The 21,206-nt window shown below is 35.2% G+C and overlaps 1 protein-coding gene across 1 annotated transcript in view; it reads right to left on the bottom strand.

Moving 5' to 3' along the window:
- Window positions 1-1,016: 1,016 nt before the first annotated feature.
- LOC145683698 (uncharacterized) overlaps window positions 1,017-21,206 on the bottom strand; it is a 44,656-nt gene continuing 24,466 nt past the window's right edge. Inside the window, exons 6-9 of the mRNA XM_081755070.1 lie at window positions 19,418-20,392; window positions 15,927-16,148; window positions 7,463-7,567; window positions 1,017-1,164 (exon numbers count right to left, since the gene is read on the bottom strand). Coding sequence (XP_081611196.1) covers window positions 1,121-1,164; window positions 7,463-7,567; window positions 15,927-16,148; window positions 19,418-20,392 — 1,346 coding nt within the window. The 3' untranslated portion in view covers window positions 1,017-1,120. The remainder of the gene's footprint in view (window positions 1,165-7,462; window positions 7,568-15,926; window positions 16,149-19,417; window positions 20,393-21,206) is intronic.

The raw sequence follows: 21,206 nt of genomic DNA, 5'->3' as shown, positions 1-21,206 counted from the left end.
GTAAAAGGAAACTGGAAAAGTAAAAATAAAATATGGTAAACAGAAAACTCAAATTAAGATATGATAGGTAGTGAAGAGAAAATTATCTAAAATTTAGGTCAGAAGTAATGTGAATCAGATTTTGGTTCTGCGGAATATGTCTCACGAACATTAATTTGAATAAATGAAAATCCTGATAATGAAGCAGTTTCTTTGTTCTGCAAGATAATGTCCAGGAGATACCAAGAAGAACTGTGAGTGGGAAGCCAGAAGGGTGCTTCTATTTGTACTTTCTGCTAACAATCATTGCACAAGAAATCACATAAAACTTTTAAAGTGGTTTCATTAAACCCATCAACTTAGTTTTTGTTTAATTGGATCTGCAAGGAGTTTTCAATAATTTTGTAATGAATGAAAAGTTTGTGATCGCTTTTGATCTCATACAAGTGCTTTTTTAGTTAAGCTTGCTAACTGCTGAAATTTTCTTTTATTGAATATATTTCTCAGAAGTTTATAAATCAGATATGTTATTTTATTAAGAGCTCATATAACAAGCAAAAACTTTCTTCGCTTCAAAATGATTGGCTTTGAAATTTTCTTTGTATCTCTAAAGTTGCTGAAAATTATTTATATTTTATCAGATAGTACTATTAAAGTTTTTAATCAAAATTTTAACCAAACATTAACACGATATTTTTAAAATATAGGAAACAAAATGAATCGCTGATTTGAGATACGTCAGCAATATGCCGAAAATGAGTTTTCATGCAGCTTTGGTTCTTGCAGGGTAGCTACACCGTTGGTATACGTTAGACGTCACGCTAGATACGTTAAGGTTCACGCTAATAGTTTGTGCAACATCGAGCTGCAACAAATGTCCCTGAGTTGACAAACGTCACAAATCAATAACTTGCGGCATTATTGACATTATTGACTTATGACGTTTCTCAAATTTGCGATTCAAATGTAGCCCATAGTGCCATTTTCAATCCTATTGAAAAATATTTTTACTTTGTTATATAATAAATTAAACTTCATATCCTTTTCATTTTATTACCCAAAATATTACATGTATTGTTACACAAGTGTATTTATAATGACCAAATGCAATGTTAGAAACATGTTTGAACTTCTTTCTCTTTTACACGAACAGTACTTGTGGATTTGGTGGATGTTCATTGATTGCTGAAAGTAGATAAAATATACATTTTTTATTCTAGTACACTCAACGTAACTACGTATTTATAGTGATGTAAGACATTTAAAACAATAGCATCCAATAGTAGTTTTTCAGGGAAGTTGCATCTGCGAGAATTGGATTTATGTCGCTAAGAACTATGTGTTAGAAGTTTACCTCTTCTGCTAATTCATGCACAAGAATGAGAATATCAGTGATAGAAGTGTTTTGTTTACCGATGTAGCTTCCCAAAGATCAACCACTGCTTTCTCTTGAGGTTGTGCATTAAATTAAAATATATATATATATATATATATATATATATATATATATATATATATATATATATATATATATATATATATATATATATATTGCTGTATTTCCTAATAGTAAAATCCTGTGTCTTTAATTTAAATAGTCTCAGTGCGACGATGTAGATCTAAATTTGATGCTCATGGAAATTTTACTGACGGACTAATGCTATTTGTTGGCTAAATTTAATTTACTTTAGGAGATGATATGGGAAGATGGCGAAGGGATACGAAAATATTATGCAACATCTATTCGATACATGCATTACACAATTTATATTGATTTCTCAAACATGCGTGTTATTGGAAACATTTCAGACTCAGTCAGGCAAGTGTGATAGTGCTTATAGGCATTTAAAATCTTAAACAATATTTCCAGTTTTAGCAGCATTCGTCTAAACCCTTTTTCTTCAGGAACTTAATATCTTAATCCTCAATTGAATGTCCTTGACTTATTTAACCTTTTCCATTAGAGACAGATTCAAAATTGTTGGCAGATGGGTTTCTGGGTAAAATCAATGGAATAGGGGCTTGGAGTAACACACGGATTTGGAATTTAAACAGATACTCGGCGATCAATTAAACACTGTGACTACCATTGGTAGTTGGAAGCTTGTAAAGAAAGGAAGGCCACTAAGAGGTAGGTAGGTACAAGCATATGAAGAATAAGATGTTACTGACATGTAGGTAAGACAGAAGTACGTAAAGAAGATAAGATCACTATCAGGTAGGTGGTCTGTAGCATGTAAAGAAGGGGAAGTTGATAGAAAGCATTGAAGACGAAGTCACAACTAGACGTACGTCGCACTGAACATTTGTGCTATGAGACATAACCTATTGTTTAAAGTGTGATTCGAACCAATACATGACTTTGAGTCAGGTTCACGTACCCATACCAGTTCCAGAATACTTAGTTGTATTCAAAAAAATATAATTATGAACACAAGATATTTTAGAGAAATAATAAACACCTCCGACTAGAGTATATACACTTGCTTGTTAAAAACTAAATAACAGTGTAACGGTTTCGACAACTTAACGTTGTCTTCATCAGACACTAACCGTTACACTGTTATTTAGCTTTTAATAAACAAGTGTATTTACTCTGGTCAGAAGTGTTTATTATTTCTTTAATGAGTTCCAGTGTCGTGATGGATAGAGTTGCATAGTTTTAGAATATATAATCTTCATAGCACGCCAAAGAATTAAATAATCTGACCCCTCTCTGACTCTTCTACAACAATCTTATACTGAAACTATTTCGGAGGCAATATGTGACTAAACTTCAGAAAAAAAAATATAATCACAACACTTATTCCTATGGCTCTTGATAAAGTAAATGTACCATTAAATATATGGACATACATTTTAAGCCTGTAAATACTTATACATTCGTTTTTGTACACAAACTAGACGCTGGTGTCTGCCAGACTTTGAAAAACTTGGACAATTCACATAAACCTTCGAGAGTAATTACTAAAACTATGTGGCAACCATACGTTTTAATGTAGGAAGATACTTAATAGGCAGTTTTGTTTCCTAATAGTGTAATGCGAATTTCTAGCGTATATCATTGCAAAGTATCCCTCTCATTAACGCTCAACTCCAAATAAATATAATTATACTGGAACAGATATATGTAAGTAAACACACCGCTAGCATTATTACAGCATACATTTAATAAAATTTTTCATACATAGGAATTGAGAATAATGTTTTCGGAACGTGATGCTAAGAACTGACTTGACTTTGACATCATTCTGATAGAACCACAATATTAATCTATAACGCGACAGGGTCCTACAGACTCGGTGTGTAGTTACAGAGTTAAGGTGGATGGGAAATATTTGCTGTACTCTCATTTCTCCTCAAAGTATCATTTTTAATTATCAATTTATTTGTTACGTATAAACTACACATCAAGCTTAATGCACAGTTCTCGTAACGATCAAATATCTGCATTCCTTTAAGTATGCTGAAGTTTTTGTTTGACTATTTCGGCTTGTTGTCGGGCATACTGAATATCTCTACTGCATGAAATGTTTAATCATTACATTTTATGAAGGACACATTCTCCATAACTAAGATTTAATAATATGTTAGTTCTTGTTTTCTTACAGTAGAATGTTGCCCTGTTTCCTAGGTTGCAGTGTTGCAGTTTATAGTTTTACGTCTTAAGACTGTAACAATTCTAGAACTAATTCTGGACACTCGATCCTATTATGTAAGTACAACAAATTAAACAATTAAACATCTATCTCATTTTTCTCTAATGTTTAAAAATTAAGATTGGTTACCAAGTACAGGTAAAGGATATATATTGATTACATACAAATTTTCCTATATGCAAGCACTTTTAAGGATTTAAAACGTATATTTTTCATTGATGTACAGAAAAAAAGGAAATGAAATCTTTCAGTTTTACGTCCCACGCTTATGCCGCTTAAGCTAAAAGAGACGGTGATTATGAGATATGAGTGAAATGAAGAAAGTGGGAGGAAACGGGAAAACCCCCGAGAAAACCCACGACCACGGTGTTTGTCCACCACAAAGTTCACACGGCGCAAGCTGGGATCGAACCAGGAACCCCAAGCACCGGAGGTGAACGCTCTACCAATGAGCCACCGCGTATATATACAGGGTGACCGCGTGACTATGTTACAAAATTTAAGGGATGATTCCTGACACGGAAACAAGAAAAAAAGTTCAAATAAAGTTTTGTCGAACGTACATAATTTCGGAGCTACAAGGTGCCGAAAGCGTGGGAAAATGACATTCAAAGCTCTATAGCTCGACTATGGTGAATGATAGAGCTAATGCGGCATGGTCACGTCAAAGACACCGAAGCTGCTGTATTCAAAAATGCTTAGATCGAGATCGTGCAATTCGTGCACAACGGATTCCCCAAAGGAGCGTAGGGATTCCCGGATAATCTGTCAAGAAAGATGGGTCGAAAAGGATACGGATGAATAGCTGTCCCAACTGCTAGCAATAATGCGTCTGTACTAAGTCGATATCTCGCATAAGCACAAAATGGCGAACAGTTTTATACGTGCCATGTGTGGTTGCATAACGCGCACTAAATAAGAATGGGAAACATGAAAGAAAATGTGAATAATTTGGTACAAATGGTAAATACATGATACATATGGTCATGAAACGTACTAAAATGTTGTAAAAGGATCACACTATTAAAGCCTTTCTTCCATGTATTGTTGTCATTGAAAACAAATAAACAAAACTGAGCGAAACAACCATAATGCAAAAGAGGTTGTTTCCTAAAAACAAAAGTCACAAGAATGGAAATAATGTCTTCAATCAACATTTTACAGCAGGGTTGAATGCATCCAAGAACATCATCAATTACCTGTAAACGAGACAAATCTCCCAATTATCCTACAATAGGTGATGGACATGACGTCCCTCTACTTCAACACAGGCGTTACAGCGTCGCAGTAAGTTCTGACGCATCTGCTGTAATAACCCAGGAGCTGTTCTTATAGTATCACAGGCAGCGAGTATTCGTGCTAATGGTTCTTCTGCGTTGTCTATAGGCGTTTCATAGACAAGTGTTTTGACATGACCCCACAAGAAAAAATCAAGTGGAGGCAAATCTGAGGAACGTGCAGGTCAATTACAAGGACCGCCTCTTCCAATCCATCTGTCACGAAACGTTTGATTCAAATATTCTCGAGCACTAGCTGAAAAGTGGGATGGGGCGCCATCATGTTGAAACCACATTCGTTGACGAACACCGAGAGGGACATCCTCTAATAACTGTGGGAGTATGTCTCGCAGGAATCTCGTATACACTGGTGCAGTTAATCGTGGTGGTAGTAAATATGGACCTATTATCTGATTACTGATTTTACCCGCCCACATATTTATGGCGAATCGGTCTTGGTGGCCCCTTTTCACAATTGCATAAGGATTTTCGTCTGCCCATACATGACTATTGTGACTATTAAATATCCCGTCTTTCGTAAAACAAGCTTCGTCGGTGAAAAGCACGTAGGAAGCAAACTGCGGATCAATTACAGAGCGTTGGAGAAACAACTCACAAACCCGAACGCGAGGTTGAAAGTCAGTTGAACGTAAGGCCTGAACCCTCTGCGGATGATAGGGGTGTAACTGTTGTTCGTGTACTACTTTCCAAACAGTATCTTGTGCTACTCCCCTTTCACGTGCTACTTTCCGGGTACTTACTGTTGGGTCTTGGGCGAAACGATCAAGCACTTGTTCTTCAAAGTCCGGAGTCCTCGTGGTTCTTCGTCTTCCTTGGTCGTAGTGTTGAGGTTGTAAATTCCCCGTGTTTCGTAAGCGTTGAAAAAGTCTGGCAAACATAGTATGGGTTGGATGTCTTCTTTGTGAATACTTCAGTCGATATAACCTATCAGCTTCTCGACTGTTGCCATTTGCTTGACCGTATACAAATATCATGTCCGCAAGTTCTGCTATCGAATACTCCATTTGATCTCACATTCGAACAAGCAAAGCACAAACTGCACTAAGGAACTCGTACGCTACGAACAAACCACATGAAGAATGACCTTCCACCTTCCACAACGCCTTCTAGTAGGGTTGTCTTATACTTTCCTTACCTTCGATTGTTTTCTACGACAGAAGGAAGAACAAATGCTTGTGATCGAACCTGCAAACTGTGGCGTACTTCAGGTGATAACACCGTCTGTGAAAACAAAATATCTTCTAAACGATAACAATATGACATGTTAAGCATTCTAGACATCTCGGAATCAGTCCTGCAAAACATCGGAAGCGGCGGCTAAAACAATCGTCCTGATAAATTGTTTTTCCTTGTTCTTTTTCAAAGTTCGGGTAACGCACATTACGGCTAATGATAAGAAACGGATATTTTACTGTTGTTCTCTGGCAGTGGTCACATTAACATGGGATGGCGGAAATATCCCCCTCTCGTAAAAAGTATCCTCGGCTCGTATCATCAAATAAAATAAGATTTCTGCCTGGAAGAAAGCATCCATATCCCCCGGTTTTTCTCTTTAGTTTTACTTGCTTTCAATGACAAAACTACATGGAAGAAAACAATGTTAGTGTGATGTTTGTACAGCATTTTAGTACGTTTCATGACTATTACCTTTTATTAAAAGCGTCTGTACAATGATAGGACAGCGTAATATCATGTATTTGCCATTTGTACCAAATTATTCACATTTTCCTTTCATGTTTCCCACTCTTATTTAGTGCGCGTTATGCAACCACACATGGCACGTATAAAACTGTTCGTTATTTTGTGCTTATGCGAGATATCGACTTAGTACAGACGCATTATTGCTAGCAGTTTTAACAGCTATTCATCCGTATCCTTTTCGACCCATCTTTCTTGACAGATTATCCGGGTATCCCTACGCTCCTTTGGGGAATCCCTTGTGCACGAATTGCACGATCTCGATCTAAGCATTTTTGAATACAGCAGCTTCGGTGTCTTTGACGTGACCATGCCGCATTAGCTCTATCATTCACCATAGTCGAGCTATAGAGCTTTGAATGTCATTTTCCCACGCTTTCGGCACCTTGTAGCTCCGAAATTATGTACGTCGGACAAAAGTTTATTTGAACTTTTTTTCTTGTTTCCGTGTCAGGAATCATCCCTTAAATTTTGTAACATAGTCACGCGGTCACCCTGTATATACTAGTATATGCTGTGATAATATAAAATGCTATATTTTATTACCATGACAATATAGTATCATGTTATTTCAGTAAATATTTTGTGTAAAGAAACTTGTAGAAGTTATTTAAAAACCAATTAATATAAATGTAATGTTGCGTTTTAGCTATAAAACATAATATAAAATATGCAGATAATAAAAATAGAATTTAAATACGTTTTGCACCATGCTACCGCATTAACGTTTATAAACCAATGCTAGTACAGAAGGATTTGATTGAACACCCTGGATATTTATCTCATAATTGTATTTATGGATTTGTTAAGCTTCTAATGTTTTCTTACCTGGCAACATATCAGGTTTGTGTAATCGCAGACCATTCCTCAACTGTTGTGGAACAAATGGATGGTACAGTCTCAGTGTCGGACGTTCATGTCGAATTCCTACACCTAGGAAAGCAATTACACATAGATAGATCCAACTTAATATTAATTATTAATTCCTATTTTGAAATATAAAATATTACTTTATTATAACTATTACCTCACCATTTTTCTGGAACCTATTTGGGACACATGGAATTATTTTATCTAAAATAATGATGTTTAATTTTAGGTACACTTGTTCATCACGTACTTACTGGAGTAATTGAAATGCTGATTATGAGTAGTGTATATTTGTCTTTGTTTACAGTGCAAATAATGTGTACGGCTTGGTCAAAGAACACAACATGGAATTCTTAGTGACAAACCAATGAACAAAGCCTACTCCATCAATTGGCGTCGATCACCAGCAGCCTTACAAATCAAAGAAGCTATTGTTACCTACGTTTACGTACATTAACCGTTTGCCCATTTTTGTTTAAGTATAATGGTACAATAAAATTCTAGTTAAATTTCCCCGATCAAACAGAAAAATAGATACCTGTCACTATCCTTTGGATGTCAAAACCTACAAGACATACAGGTTACAACGTGGTCGATTCTCAGGCTACGGGAAAGTGACTTCTCGTATCGAAGCACTCCTGCTATACAGAGCATGCCGTTTCGTTAGTGTTGCTGTGTGGAAGCAATATATTAGAAGTTGATGTTCTATCCTTCCATCAAATAATTACTGATGCCATATTTCACTGTCTACCTTTAGAATGTGAAACAGCTTACTATGGCTTATATAGAACGAACCGAAATCATCACTTCCCGCAATAAAATTGAAAAGTATATATAAATCACATTTCAGCTCTAGGATTCGTCCTACAGCACGTAGTTTAATTGCTAAAGTGGGCGCACGTGGAACGAGGATGTAGAGGTCACTACGATAGATTCAAACCCCATTAAAATCATAGCAGCAGGTGTGAATGTAGTTTTAAAAATCACATTTTCAGAAATGAAACACGTAAAAATTATAATAGTCAAGCAAATAATTCACAAGTTGTATCAGAGAGCAAGAGCTGGAGTACCTCTGCCGCGAGTAAGTCAACTCTTATACATACATAGATGGCAATATAATGCAATAGATTGTGGAATATAGTTGTGTCCTTTTCGCAACTATTTTAGCTACTGGTCGCGAAATATCTTTCTCACTAAATGATAACCAGATGTGTCAGTATCGTTTCCAAATGACACAAATTTGTAGTAGTACGATACAACTGTTAGCCGTTACCGTGATGCTTCTATATTCCTTAGTGCATGTATATATTAATATTTGTTAACTTGAAAATCATCCGTTGCCTTTATGTTATTGTAAACCATTATTAATATTTTTCACTAAGTAAAAAAAAACTTTTCAAGCACAAATAGTGATTTTCTACAAAAAATAATAATTTTCCTACTCTTCAATGTGACTGATGAATTTGTATTTTGTACAGGAAGAGTGCGTTATCTGCTTACACATATCCTTTTTAAGGCCACTGTAACGTATAGGTCGATGGGGCAAAAACACGTCAAGTCCAAAAAGTGAAAGTGTAAATAAGATACTTTTACTATGGTTTCTCGTCATCCGATTTTATTCAAACTTGGCACATATATACTAGACCGAAAATAAATCGACACAGATTGTTTTGTTTCTTTCGGAAAATATGTTAAGGGGGCAAAGGGACCCTTTTCAAAAAAGGTCCTCATGATTAAAAGGGCCACTTTAAAGAAAAGAAACTCAGCCGATGCAAAGATGACTTCAAAATAGGAAATACGGGTTTTGTCGCTTTTGCGAGAAAAGGGTTGCAGGGGCAATGCCCCATTCGAAATGACAAAGGGCCCCGCATAATCCTTACGGAAATTGGATTTCAGTGTTATTGCTTCAAACCGTGATATGTTGTAAATATGATGTTCCTAGGAAAAAGTCTAAACGGGCACCACCACAAATCACTGACCGTTTGCCCACTACAAGGGCACATTTTTGAAAACAGCCGAAGATAACGACACTCTGGATTTCGGTAAAAATGACTGAAACGTTTATATGTTCTAGATATTGTGAACCTGAGAAAAAGTCTTAATGGGCGTAACCACCAATCATTGATTGTTTGGCCACTACGAGGCCACTTTTGTGAAAGCAGCAGAAAATAGTGATATTCTGGATTTCGATTAAAATGACTGAAACTATGATATGTTGTAGATGTTGTGATCCTGAAAAAAGTTTCAATAAGCACAACCACCAATCATTGACCGTTTGGCCACTACAGAGCCATATTTTTGAAAACAACAGAAGGTAACGTTATTCTGGATTTCGGTAGAATTGCTTGAAACTATGATATGTTGTAGAAATTGTGATCCTGAGAAAAAGTCTCAATTTGTACAACCATTCATCATTGACCGTTTGGCCACTACTGGACAACTTTTAAAAAAAAATAAGTGCTAAAGATAATGGTATTCAAGATTTCGGTGGAAAAGCTTGATACCTTGATATGTTGTAGATATTATAATCCTGAAAAAATCTCAACAGGCGTGGCCACCAATCAACGACCGTTTAGCTACTACAGGAACACGTTTTAAACAATTTTTTAGACAATTTTTCTCAGGATCACGACATCTACAACATATCACATTTTCATTCATTTACACCGAGATAAAAAAAATCGTTATACCCGGCTGTTTTTTTAAAATGGATCTGTAGTGACCAAATACGGGTGCCAACTGGCAGGTTTCTGACCGGTCTGACCGGAAATATTGCTGTTATTTTGATTTTTGTTTATGGCTGTTTTTTTTTCAAATTTCTGTATAGTTCGAAGTATAGATTTAAGAAGTAGCAATCATTGTGTAAATTCAAAACTGTCACCTTTCCCCATCTATAAATGATTAATATACTGTATTTTGTTCATGTGTTTAGACAATTTTAAAGAAGACAAGAACTATATCAAGGAAATTTTGAAATTTGCTTGAATTTGAATTTTATATATTTAATGAGAGGGAAAAATATTTCTTAAAGCAATTTTCTGTAGTTGAAGTATAAGTTTAAAGAATAAATTTCATTTTCCAAGTGCAAAAGTGTCACGTAAAAATTAATATACTTTTGTCCATCTGTTTCAATGACTTTGAAGAAATGGTAGTTACTGTTAAATACAATAAAATGATAAATGGGTTTTCAGTTTCTCATTTATAGCATAATGTATCTATTAAGCTTATTAGTGATTGTACTAAGGATATGTAGAATACAGGTGTTAGTGCACTTTTGTTCACGATAGTACATTTCCTCCCATGAATGGGTCCGAACAGAAATATTTCACACTCAGACCTATACCATAGGGAAGTTTGAGGGGGGCTGTTTTTATTATTATTATTATTATTATTATTATTATTTTTCTCTATTCATCAATGACCTACCAGGAAAAGTAAGGTATTCAAAAATACTATTATACGCAGATGACATAAAGATCTTTAGAATAGTTAATAATGAGTATGATAATTATCTCCTGCAGAAAGACTTAGATGCATTAAACCATTGGTGCGAGTATAATTTATTAATTATTAACTCTGAAAAAACTAGATATATGACATTTACTAATAAAACTCAATATTTTGTCAGTAAATATAAAATTCATGGAGTAAGAATAAACAAAGTAGAACAAATTAAAGATCCTGGTATTATTTATGACAGACAATTGAAATTTAGTAATCACATAAATGATTTAGTGCAATCAACGAGAAAAACAATAGGTTTTATTTTTAATCAATAATCTGATTTTTAAATGGCAGTTCTTATATGTACTTATATAAGACACTTGTTAGATCCAAACTTGAATTTGGTTCAGTCATATGGAACAGTTTGTGTAATATACTTATTAACAAACTTGAAGCAGTACAGAAATTTTTCATACGACTACTATGTTGTAAAATGAAAAAGGACTACTATTCACACGAGTATGAATATTGGTTAACTTTTTGGGGACTTCAATCTCTAGCAGAAAGAAGAAATTTTATGGATAAATACTTTATTCAAATGGTATTATATAATAAATATAGTAGCGATTACTGCTTGGAAAATATAGGAATAAGAGTGCCGTGTTATAGTGTAAGAAGTCAGTCAACATTGGTAGCACTAAATTCAAAATGTGAAATATGGAGAAGAGTGACAATGTCTTATAACAGTTTAAAATGAACATACGTTGGAAGAAACAATAGAGCAATTATTTCATTTAATTATATTTTTTTTTCCAAAGATTAATCTGTTTTAACTTCATGACAGGTCTTGATTTTATTATTATTATATATCTTCAGAATATCTTTAGTTATAACATTTTATTCAAAGAACCAATATTTTATGTGGAAATGTGACAATAGGTAACCAGGACTTTTACATAGAAGATACGAAATTTTAAGCAAACTTGACTCATTATTTTAACGATAGTTAAATGAAACGTTAATGTCCATAGTTCTCCTAATAGTATTTTATGATATTGACTGTATCTATTTTAATCTTATTTTATAATCAGCTTTAATCTAGTAATGTGAATATATTAAACTCCTGACAAGGGTCTTAACCTACTAATATTCATTCTATGTCACAAATTTTCTGGTCTGTTTTAAATGATTGTATAATAGTCTTAACATAGTGCGGTATTTTTGCCAATGAGCTGTTCACGGCACTGAAAATAAAGTTATTATTATTATTATTATTATTATTATTATTATTATTATTATTATTATTATTATTATTATTATTATTATTATTATTCAGAGTTGGCAGTACTATGGCCAAACGACCATAATACGATGGCTGTGTCCACTAAGAATTTTTCTCATGATATGATCTTCAGCATATCTGTTTTACTAAATCTTACCGAAATCCAGAACATTGTTATATTCAGCTGTTTTCAAGAAAGTAGCCCTGTGGTGACCAAAGGATCAGTGATTTGTGGTTGTGTTCATGGAGGCTTTTTCTCAGGATAACAATATCTACAATATCACAGTTTCAGTCATTTTCACCGAAATACAGAACATCACTATTTTCGGTTGTTTTAGAAAAATGCTTCATAGTGGCCAAACGGCCAGTGCGTGGTAGTTGTCCTCATTAAGACTTTCCTCAAGGCACAATATTTACAACATATCACGGTTTCAAGCAATTCCACCGAAATCCAGAATATCATTAGCTACTGTTTCCAAAAAAAGCGACACTGTAGTGGCCAAACGGTTAGTGATTGGTGGTTGTGTCTATTGAGACATTTTCTCAGGATCACAACATCTACAACATATCAACGTTTCAGTCATTTTAATCGAAATACAGAACATCACTATCTTCGGTTGTCTTCAAAAAACTGGCCTCGTAGTGGCCAAACGTCAGTGATTTGTGGTTGTTCCCGTTGAGACTTCTTCTCAGTAACATCATATCTACAACATATCACGGTTTGAAGCAATTCCATTTAAATCCAATTTCCGTAAGGTTTGTGCTTAGTAATTTGTCATTTCGAAGGGGGTTATTGCCCCTGAAACATTTTTCTCGCAAAAGTGGCAAAACCCGTATTTCCTATTTTGAAGTAATTTTTGCATCGGCAGTTTTGTTTCTTTAAAGTGGCCCTTTTAATCACGAGGACCCTTTTTTGAAAACGGGCCCTTTGCCCCCTTAACTTATTTTCCGAAAGAAACAAAAAACACGTGTCGCTTGGTCTAGTATGTATGTGCCAAGTTTGAAGAAAATCGGATGACAAGGAACCCTTGTGAAGCTATCTCATCTACACTTACATTGTCTGGACTTAAGTTTTTGCCCCAAAGTCTTCAATTTGACATTTTAACTTTGAGAGTGACCTTAGATGGCTGTTTCGGTTATTGGATCTTGGTATTGACCTAAGGCACCTATATACCAAGTTTGATCCCCCTTGCTGTTATAGGTAAAAAGTTATCTTGTTTACATAGAAACGTATTTCACCCCATTTGCGAATTTGTATAGCTCGTACCTCGCCTTAATATCACATCAAGAACTCTTCGTGGATACATGGTTACTTTGCATCGATGTAGAATTGATGTGAGTGCTATAAAGATTGATTCACTGTGACAGCTCTCACGTTTGATTAACTGTCATGTTAAGTTCTAGCTCTACATCTTGCAAATGCATGGTGCTAGATGCTTATAATAAAACGTACACATGGTATGTTTTACAAACGTACGTTTGTCGTGTTCTACATGACTTTTAGGAAACTAATATTGTTAACTAACGGTATCTTCCCAAAGCATCGAGTTAATACCAATGAGGACAATTTACGTGGTCATTATGTTACCTCGCAACTACTGATATCAGATTGTAATGCGTATAAATCAACGGCTAGGAGTTCCTGAATACGTCTATGTGGATATAATACAAGGTAAAGGCCGCAGATTTACGTAAGTAGTAACTCATTTGAAATCACCGAATGAGGTTGCTGATAAATTTGTTTATTTTGAAATTTTTGTGCACAAAATTGTGATATATAATAGAGAATGGAAAACCAGTTTCATTTATTTTCTTTTTAGATATTCAGTTGTTGTTTGAGAGGCCATTTTCTATAGACGCGTCAGCGTATTTTGTTCTTTACAAAGGTTTGCGGCAAGCACTTCTCATATCAGTTTTAAAGATATGGATTTCAAACAAAATTCATTCAAAAAACTGTTAAATGTTTAACACAGTTTACACTTCACTGTTTTACACAGTGAACAAAATAGCAAGCAATTATCTATTTAACATCTTAAAATGTCATTGGTGTCTCAAATACCTGTATGTTAACCTTTACAAACGTCTTACCTGGAAGCCTAATTTCACACAACTGTTGGATAATACCGAACTAATTGTTCAACCTTAGAGGCCAAATTTTGGCTTTTAATGCATAACTCTTTCCGTTTACCTATAAAGCCTTTGCATGCTCAACAATCGTGTATGGTCATTTCGCCTGGTTATCAGCAGCCTCGACTTCGTGTGAGCGCTTCAAAGTTCTTGAAGACTACCTGACTTACTCTCCTGCTCTCGATAGCCCCACTTCTATTATATATGGCCGTGTGCAATTTGCAGCTCTTTTGCCACACCTTTACCACCTAAGTGGATACTATATCCTAACATGCATTGCTCTGACATCCAATTGTCCGCGAGCTCCTACACCTAAGGCCTGTGACAAACATCTTGGCATTTCAGGTAAACGATAAACCGCAAGCTACGGCGTGACGTTGCCAAGTGGTAAAGGGGTGTGGATATGGGTAAGTAGACAAGCTACAGCTCGATCAGGTGACAGGAGATAGACGTGGATGTGTGCAAAATAAACGTGGCAATACCGCTGGCCTCTCATTTCCTAGCAGCATTTAAAGGGAACTTGGAGCGCCGCCTTCAAATGCCAAGATGTTTGTCACGCCCTTTAGTTCCAGCTTTATCACGCTACGCCTACCCACTAATAGATAATCCTTTAGTTATATACGAATAACCAGATGACCTAGACTGATATAATCCAGACCGAAGTATCTACCACTTCAATTTACATATATATTCTACATAATTCAGCGCATTACTAAATATCTCATATAGCAAGCACTTTCTCACTGTTCAGCTTAAACACATTATCATCGTATTGTTCTTTAGGTATACCTTCCTTACACGTTCTCCTACTTGAGCTCATGGTATCATACAGCCTGCAACTAGTTCACACATTTAAAGATCCATACTTTTGAAAGAATCTCTGTTCACAGAGAAGGTGTTGCTTTCTAAGCCCCGTCCATTAGAATTGAAATTATTGTTTAAAAATGATGAGTGATATGTGCACATACTTTTCGCTGATATTATAGTTTCGATCTTTAGTATCAAGAAGGTGTCAGAAAGAAGCTTGCTTTCTTACCAGAGAGGAGATCTAGTGTAACGTGACGGCTGCGCTCGTAGCATTATTTTTGATGAGGGATCCCAGGCCAGTTTTCAAGAATAGAAATGCTACCAAACTCTTTACTTGGGAGCAGGAGGGAACTACTTTTAAAGGGATTAGGAGGACGAAAATGTCGGGTTTGCGACCATGATCGGATACTTTTATGTCAGGTTTGCGAAAATGGTCGGATACTTTTCACACAGGTCTCGTACTTTCACTACGGCTTCCTACAATGAACTGAAAGGCAAAGAGTGTGAGTGGCTTAAGTACACCGGAAACGCACTACAATGTGCTTTTATATTCCGATTGAAATGCCGCGTCCATATTTCTGGGCAAATTTTGCTTGAATGTTTCGTTCGTATGTCAAGCTGTTAGAATTCCGTAGCGTTTGTGTTTCGTAGGCAATACTGAATATTTTTTCTCCTGAACACTTTAGTATCAGGAATAATCTTAGAAAACAATAACTTAATTAAGATATTGATATAATGTGAGTAATTCTTAAAAACTCTTACCTAATCGTCTTCCCTTGGCGTCGTTGGAATGCAACCGTAATCCTTGTCCTTTAGTTTCCTTGTCTTCAGCCTTGACACTTTTCATAGAGAACGGAGGAATAATGAAATCAGACTGTAGTAAGTGTACTTCTCTCTGCTGCTCAGTTTCTTTCCTTCCATCATCAGATGAAACCTTTTGCACGTCTTTATTATTATCTCCGATTGGGCCAAATCCTGGCGCACCTACAAGTTGTGTTTTTTTATATATAAATTAAATTATCCTGTGATAAATATCACAAAAAATATTGCAGTACTCCGAAATAAATGAAAAATTTTAGTTAAAACAAATTATGTGTGTGTAAGCATTACAGCTACAGAAACTACTGTCCATACCTCGAGTATTAGCCAGCATATTCAAGCTGTTTTGCTAGCGGCATATTACTTTACTCTATATTCCTATTGTAGACTGTTGTCATCCATTTTATTAATAGTATTACAGCTCTTAATTTCGTTTTTCTCAATTATAATTTTTAACAATTGTACTAGTTACATTTTCCCCTCTTCAACTTTTTTAGCATCTAAATGTTTCTACGTTGGTTACAGGGCTACATAGTAAAGAAAATAAACTCTGTGCTAACCTACTTGTGCTAAATTTTGATGAAGTTTTGACATAGCCTAGCACTGAAATTTTCACACAAAGTTTTGACATAGCCTCATAACATATTGAAGTAAATTACGATAAGGATTAGGAATTATATTTCTGGGCTTTCAAAACTTATTACCATGTTGGCTCATCATGTATGAAAGTATGACTTTACTCGGTGATCACCCTATCACCAAGAAAGGGAAGGAAGGAAAGATTGAGGAAACAAGGAAGTTGCCAGGAAGCTATATGTTAGGTAAGATACCATCTCCCTATTTGCCTGGTGTGAATAAGGAAAACCACACTCAGGATGACTGGTCTGAAAAAGCTTTTGTACTTCTTGGACCGAATGTCCTCACCGGAATCAAACCCGGAGCCGCTTTACCAAAGATGAGAGCCATAACCAATACTCTACGCCTTGCCACTTGTAGTAAATTGGTAAAAGGGTAATTTCAGATTGTAATATACGAAGAAGAAACATTAAGAAACCGAGAACAAATGGTAACACTTCTGCAAATGTAAACATCGTCAGGATAATCAAAAAATTAAAAATTAAAAACCGAAAAACTAGAAGTAATACCTTGTATGTTTCTTGGCCTAAATGCCACAAATGCTGCTTTAAGTTTACTCCATACATGAAACTAAAACCTAAGACAAATCCTCAATGTCAGTTACTTAGATATTTATTATACGCATGCGAGATAATCACTGTTTAATTGTATCTATGAATTGACAGAATATAAAGCCAGGTGTGATATCGTTGGTATATCATTGGTCTTAGAAAAGAATTGTATTGCTGACGCATAATATAGTTACCAAGATTAGTAACTTAATATTTTTTCACCACTTCAAATTGGCTATTATTAACAACGCAGGGTATATATTACCTACTGAAAGTACACTTAACTGCTGTTCTTAGTTTCTCGTTCATATACCTAGTTCTTTAACACTGCTGTGATATTACTTTCACACTGGTCCTATATCAACTTGTAACACTGGGTTTCTTTAAAATACAACAGCGTATCTTTCATGTTAAAATAACACTCTAAAGTATTGGTCATGCTGGGTTGATCAGACTGTCTTAAAATGAACTTATACTAACACCATCATTTTGGTTGTGCATTAAATGCCCTTTTAGACATAATATTTGGGATAATTGAGTGAAACCAGTTTTGCTTATCCGAATATATACTCCAAAAAAGTTTCGTTTAGACCATAATGTAGGATCATTCAGTGTCTAAACCAGTGGAAAAGAGGAAAATAAAATTAGGAAGGGGTTTGTAAATTACTTTTCGATAGAAAGAATTAAGAGTTTGCAAGCAATAACCAACTCTTCTAAACTCTTCTAAAGGACAACTTCGGAAAGGGGTCTTTATACTTCTGGAACAAGTGAAAATCAATTACCTTATCACCCTTTGCACACCACCTTTAGAAGAATTTAATTTTTCAGATACGTTTAGGGTTCACAACAACAAGGTTCATATTAACATCTGCATCCAGTGCTGTTTGGTTTGAATTGTGGAGTCGTAGATGGAGAATGATACTACCTAATGTTTTTTCTCGCTACTACCTAACGTTCATCGAAATAATTGCTTTAGACTGTGAGTTGGTTTTAGAATTCAAGGTGCTTGGGTGACAAAGTTAGAAAAAATTACAAATTGGAATTTTTATAATTATTTACCCAGGAAGGACACAGATTAGGCCTATATCATATAAATTCGAAAAAGTTAAACACTGTAGCCGTAGAGAACAAATTTTACTTTCTGACAATCCAAAATTTAAGAGTGGGCAAAATGTACTTCTCCTGAAATTTAAGGAAAGTGTCTCAGGCAACACATATGCATCCATACTAAAGAAAATGGATACTGTATTCAAATCAACCATTTAATCATATATTGCACCAACGCATCATCTTGTTGAACATTGAGCAAAACTTTTAAAATTTCTGCCTGGTAATAATTCAAATTTCCGCTATATTTAAAATTCTTCCTAAATTTAAAATATTACTTTCAACAACATGTTTTGGCATTTTTACCCTACATAAAGATATAAGGAAAACGATCAAAATTTACAGAGGTATTTTTTGGTTCTAAAGAACATTTGCTATATTTATTGTTTGACAATTCTCACATTTCAAAATCAGGGCATCAATGTACCAAGTTTCTGTTAAATATAATTGACATCTTTACCCAGTCATGTAAGGATATGATAAATAAAGCCTTATGAAAAGGCGATATAGAAAGTTAAATTGCTACAAGGTTAACTTTCTTGTCATTTTTTAATCTATAACATTGGAGAAGCAGAAGAAAAACAGGTTTTCAGTAACGCATATTCGAGTCTTAGTAAACATTTAATAATTTTGTTTTCTGACAATTCCGTAATTTAAGATTCCAAAATTTTAGAGGGGTGCATTAACGTATCCACGTTTAATGAAATAGAATGAATTCTTACTCAAAAATATAATCATATAACATCAAGAGGATAAATTAGTCAAATGCCTCTAAATTTTAAATTTTGTTAATTTTTTACCCACAAAAGGAGACCATACATGCTACCCAAACTAATGAAGTTACATGGTGTGGTAGTATAGTATCGTAGTAAATTGTTAGTTTTCACAATTACCTTATTTGAATCAAGTGGTCCTATGTATCCCTCCAGAAATTTGAGAGGTGTGCCAGAGTATAGAGAGGGTTGTCGTGTATAGCCCTAGAACCCTTTCTTATGATGTTTTCATTTTGTAAATCGTATGAAGGAGATGAAGGAAAGTGATACACCAACATAATATTTTCATTTTTCAGAACATTCCATATATATCAGTTAATGTAATATTCTAGTTTTGTTTTATGTAATTGGTGTAAAATTTACATACCCTGAAGTTGATTCGAAACCAATCCCATAGCATGAGAAATTCGCTTAGGTATTCTCATTGATAAACCAGCCATTGCAGGAAATCCAGTGTTTCCATTAAAAACAAATTGACGAATACCACCATTGTTAGATGAACTAGCTGAATTGACATTACTTCCTCTATACGTTCTATTATCTTGTTCGTTAATTGGAAAATCCTTCATTAATGTCTCATTAGTTTTTGAAGAGTTTGACACTTTTGTACCTGAAGGGTTTTGCTGGTCAGTTGGGTCATTTTGTGCTGTTCGTCTTCCGTCCTTAGATTGATAGTTTCTAGTTCCTGAGAGAAGACCCAAACTCTTCAGCACTTCCTGTGCTACACCAAGTCCTGGTACAGGTTCACCATATTCATATTCTTCATCTCCACCTGCACCGGCGCCTGCACCGGCACCGGCACCTGCTCCTGCACCAGCACCTGCACCTGCGCCTGCTCCGGCACCTGCACCAGCACCAGCACCTGCACCAGCACCTGCACCAGCACCAGCACCTGCACCTGCACCAGCACCAGCACCAGCACCGGCACCGGCACCAGCACCAGCACCTGCACCAGCACCTGCACCAGCACCAGCACCGGCACCAGCACCAGCACCGGCACCAGCACCAGCACCAGCACCAGCACCTGCACCTGCACCTGAACTGCTACCAAGTCCAACTTCTTTGCCATTAAACATACCGAGTGGTGCTCCTATCAAACCCATGGGCAGAGTGCTCCCAGCACCAGCACCTGCAAGAGCACCTGGCCCTAGTGACATCACAGGAGGAGGTTGTGGTGGAAACGGGGGACGCATATCAGAGGGAGGAGGAAGATAAACAGGAAATGTATTCCTTTGATTAATTCCAATACTGCTATCCTTTACTTTGCCTTCTCTGACTGTATTTTCTTGTCCTTTTGCATCGATATTTGGTGCGTTTTCTTCAATAGTTTTCAATTGTACATCTGTAACAATCAGCAGAACTAACAATATTAGTATATTATACACATTAATATTTACATTTTTAAATGCTGTGTATTCTTATTATACTACTCTAAACAGATATGTTTATTATTATTAATAATAATAATAATAATAATAATAATAATAATAATAATAATATCCAATAGCATTCACGAAACAAATATTGTATTGTTAAAATGAGCATCTTTTTGAGTATTGGTCTCCTTCGCTAAGCGGTTAACGTACATGCCTTTGGCGTGGGAGACCAGGCTTGGATTCCCGGTTGAATTTATGTGGTTTGGATTCCAATTAATCAGTAGGTCCCATCCCATATAGCCTCGCTGCTGAACGGGACGTTAAACTCAAAATCAACTCTACCCAGTTTTTTGTATTTTATTATTAACTGATATCGGAGGTTGTTAAATATATCACTATATCAGTATTAAATATTATATTATATTCAATATTTGAGTCTATTATAAAATCATAATGAAAGTTACTGGCACAATTGTAAATGTTAAAAATAATGATAATTAAATAGTATTCATATAAATTTTTCTCTGAAACAAGATGAAAATTCAGCAAAATATTATTTTTTGGAGGTACGTAAACAGTAGAAAAGCAATAAAAAATATTATATTTATTTTAAATGCAGTTGGTTTACAGGTTTCTCCAACACTTTCATCAGTGGATTAACCCTGAAGTTTAATAAAAAGTGATTGAAAACTTTTTACTAAAGTATTGCTGCAGAAATCTATAACAATATTTATGAAAAGAAGAATTAGCTTAATTGTATTAATAATTGGATATAACATT

The sequence above is a fragment of the Thermobia domestica genome, chromosome 4, assembly GCF_964235325.1.
Source record: "Thermobia domestica chromosome 4, izTheDome1.hap1.1, whole genome shotgun sequence".
NCBI lineage: Eukaryota > Metazoa > Arthropoda > Insecta > Zygentoma > Lepismatidae > Thermobia > Thermobia domestica.
The sequence above is the reverse complement of the archived record's forward strand: the minus strand, read 5'-3'. Positions and strand labels throughout refer to the sequence as shown.